Raw genomic sequence first — 4,135 nt, 5'->3', positions numbered from 1 at the left:
AAAATGATTCTGTCACACAAAGGTAAAAAATAAGCCACTATCTGACAATCACATAGCCGCCTCTTTGTCTTATTCTTCCATCCAGATGAACCTCCATGTCATCTTCATGTAACAAATGACACTTTGTTACAGTGAATTTCAGAAGAATACTAACGTACGGTTGCATCAGTTGTTTACCACCAAATTTCCGTCAGGAGCCAATGGCGAGTTGCATCATTGCCAATCAGTGTTAATGATGAGGACTTGCTTCTACACGTCTTCTGAACCAATCCCACCATCCGTAAACACGAACCCTGTAAATATGTTAATATTTTAGCATGTTATCTGGTCCATAAACTCAGCAATATGCAAATAATTCTTCTGTAAGATGGGACACATTACATTCGATTGGCTCCTGAAGCTCCCGGTGGTGTTGAATCATGGGAGTGAAGGTGTCGTCAGTGTCTTCAGCTTAAAATGAGCTGTCAGTCTCACGACGAACTTCACACTGCGCTGAAGACCTCAGGAACTTCAGACAGGTAAGAAGATTATGCTTATCATGAAACACTGAAAGGTTTCTCTACTGACGGAAACTTCATAAAAGTAACAACTGGTGGTTTAAGATGATTCATATTCAGTGACACTTATTGGTTAGGCTGTCTTGAAAGAAACCAACTGAGGTCACTGAATAATTCAACTTAATGTTTTGACTTAACTATGAATTTGTATCACTGTATCAACTCATTTGTAGAGCTGCTTACAGTTGAAATTGAAATCATAATGATATTTGAACTGAACTACTCTTTATTGTATAAAGTGCTATGAACATGACTTGACAATTCTAGTTTAATCTAGTTTATATCACAAACTCTATACATAGTTGTCACGAGGCTGCTTGTTTATCTTCTATGTTTGTATTTTTGTGCACCATAATTATTGTACTGTTCTATTATTTCGAAAAAGTCATTATATAGAAGATTTTTGTACTTCATATTTCAAACAAAGCAGATTCCTACTGTGACAACACAATATAATGTGACAACATGCCCCGTTGTAGATGTAGCTTGTAAAATGAACTGTAACAATCATGTTTTTCATAGTCAAGACTTTAAGTTTTGACTAAAGAATATACATTTTTAAAATGATTATCGAAAGTGATTATTCTTTAATAGTAAGCCTTTTGTTGCATTATGAGAGATCGTCACATGTGATGTCAAGGCATCTGTAGGGAAATACTTTAATTCAACATGTATTTGTGCGCATGTGAACTTCAGTTATTGTGTCTTCAAGTGTGTAGAGTTTCATGAGTCCAAACAGAGAAATGCACTTATGAATGTTATTATCGTGACATAAAGTCAAAGCTGTTTCAGTGCCGTTTGAATGAGGAGCAGAAAAGCACAAAGCAAGAGTTTGATTGTACATTTGATCACTGTTTGTGTGTTTCAGGGGTTGGTCCGAGCACACTGAGAGGACGATGGAAATCATAGAGCTGTTCAGATACTTCAACTCCTCTCTGCTCATCAGTCACCGGCCGCTGAACGTCTCTCCGGTCGAGCAGACCATCTACGCTACATGTGCACACATGCCCACCGGCATCATCTTCTACCTCGCGCTGCAGTTCATCAACCTGTTCCTGGGCATCCCGGCCAACATCATGGTTCTGTGGCTCATCCGTAAGAATAAGGGAGACTCGTCCACCTCAGACATCTTCATCGTCCATCTGGCCGTGCTGGACACTTTCTTCTGCCTCACTCCTCCGCTGGAACTGGCCAACATCGTGTATCTGACCTCCAGCAGGATCTTGAACGTCCTGCTCTTCTTCTACGGCGTCAAAGACTCGTCGGCGCTCTTTCTGTCCTGCATCTGTCTGGACCGATACATGGCCGTCTGCCATCCCATCACCTTCACCGAACTCAAAGACAAGCGGCATCGCTCGGTGTGCGCCGGCGCCGTGTGGCTCTTCACTTTAGTCTACGCTGCAGCAAAGGGTTCAGGAAACATCCCTCACTTTCAGAAAGTCTTCACCGTCATGATTCTGGCAGCGTTTGCGTTCATGCTGTTCTGTAACATCTCTATTCTCTGGGCCCTCAGACAATCTGCTCCAGGCCGAGACGAGAAGCATCCCGTCAAGAAAAAGGCCTTCAAAATGGTCATCATCATCTTGGCCATCATTGTGTTTAACTACTTCCCGCCGGTGGCTCTCTTCCCATTTCAAGAGTATTTCTTTCCGGAGGTCTTCCACTGTTACATCCACTACATCACCTTCGGCTTCATGGACATCAGCAGCAGCATCCAGCCGGTTCTGTATCTGTCGCGGGAGAAGCTTCACAAAGTCCCGTCGTGCTGCTCGAAAAACACAGAATCTATGGATGATCCTGTGCTCACCGTCCACCACTGAGTTGCTGTTATTGGAGTATTTCACTGATCAGATGCACTGAACTACTGTAATAATGCAGGTCTGTGCATTCTGTGTACATAAACAATGTGTACTGTTATTATATTACAGCCATTAGACTCTTTCTGTAGCTGTTTTATGCTTAAAGGATTAGTTCACTTTTAAAAAAACTTTTGCTGATAATTTTCTCACCCCCATGTCATCCAAGATGTCCATGTCTTTCCTTCTTCAGTCGAAAAGAAATGAAGGTTTTTGATGAAAACATTCCAGGATTTTCCCCCATATAATGGACTCCAATGGGACCCAAACGGTTCAAGGTCCAAATGACAGTTTCAGTGCAGCTTCAAAGGGCTTTAAACGATACCAGACGATGAATAAGGGTCTTATCTAGCGAAACGATCGGTCATTTCAAAAATAAATAAAAAAGTTTAAGTTTAATAAGCGCAAATGCTCGCCTTGCTCTGTTCTGTGATACGTGTTCATGACGTCACGTAATAAGCAATTACGTTGAAAAGGTCAAGCTGTTGTGTGTACAAATGTGCGGAAGGAGGACCATATACACATTTCCAAATGTATTGTGTCAGTTTATCGTTTAAAATGCCCATTTCGTGTGCGTATCCTGGGTGTTTTAATATTAAAAAGCCTAAAAAAAATTTCTTCAGGACAGAAATTTTTCAAGCGTGACCTTTTCAACGTAATTGCGTATTACGTGACGTCACGAACGCGCATCACAGAACAGAGCAAGGCGAGCATTTGCACTTATAAAACAAACTTTTTTATTTATTTTTTAAATGACCGATCGTTTCGCTAGATAAGACCCTTATTCATCGTCTGGTATCGTTTAAAGCCCTTTGAAGCTGCACTGAAACTGTCATTTGGACCTTGAACCATTTGGGGCCCATTGAAGTCCATTATATGGGGGAAAATCCTGGAATGTTTTCATCAAAAACCTTAATTTCTTTTCGACTGAAGAAAGAAAGACATGGACATCTTGGATGACATGGGGGTGAGTAAATTATCAGCAAAAGTTTTTCTAAAAGTGAACTAAACCAAAGTTTGTTGGTTGTGAGGTATGCGTTGAATTTACATGAAAACAAGCTGCTGATGTGTGCATAGAAACATGTTGCTATATGAGCATATTTATTCGCAGTGGATTTCAGTTTGTTTTAAAGTACAGTAATGGTGTGTCACATCAGCCTCATGAGCTCTTCATTTATTTATGTCTGTAATTCTGGATTAATATACATCGTATGAGACAAGATGCCTGTTTTAAATAATTGTATTTTTCACAACTTTGCACCATACACACACAGTATATGTATATATATTTTGTGGCAGGAGGAGCAAATGACAGACACAGTGGGAGTGGTGTCAGACCTCAGAGAGCCATTTTATGGACATAAAGAAACATAAAATATCCAAAAAGGGGGAAATAAAGTGTTAAAAAAAAAAGGGGGATCTGGTGTCCTCGTTTGCAGTGGCGTGAATCCCTCTGCGCTCCACTCCTGGACCCACGAGGACACCGGCGTTCACAGGGAAGAGACCGGTCTCTCGAGGAGACGTGATGATTAACAGCGACGGATGAGGCTTCGTATTCTTCAGTATATTCTGGCGAAGTTAAGGGATCGGGTGGCGCTGATTACAAGGGAGAGGCAGCCGTTCCGTCAAAATATACTCAAACACAGCAGTCAATGTTATTCCAGTGTAACAAGGTTAGTAATTCAGGGAAGGAGGCGGGAACCGGTGATCGTTTTACACTTT

The 4,135-nt window shown here is 41.2% G+C and overlaps 1 protein-coding gene across 1 annotated transcript; it reads left to right on the top strand.

The window, feature by feature from the left end:
• Positions 1-456: 456 nt before the first annotated feature.
• On the top strand, positions 457-2,377 carry LOC307164707 (proteinase-activated receptor 3-like; the record flags this gene model as incomplete). Its single annotated transcript, XM_079881765.1, has 2 exons — positions 457-518; positions 1,426-2,377. The coding sequence occupies 2 exons, from the start codon at positions 457-459 to the stop codon at positions 2,375-2,377; spliced, it is 1,014 nt and encodes a 337-aa protein (XP_079737891.1).
• Between the last annotated feature and the right edge of the window lie 1,758 nt (positions 2,378-4,135).

This window comes from Squalius cephalus, assembly GCF_949319135.1.
Source record: "Squalius cephalus genome assembly, chromosome: 9".
Lineage (NCBI taxonomy): Eukaryota > Metazoa > Chordata > Actinopteri > Cypriniformes > Leuciscidae > Squalius > Squalius cephalus.
This window is presented reverse-complemented; position numbering and strand designations above follow the sequence as displayed.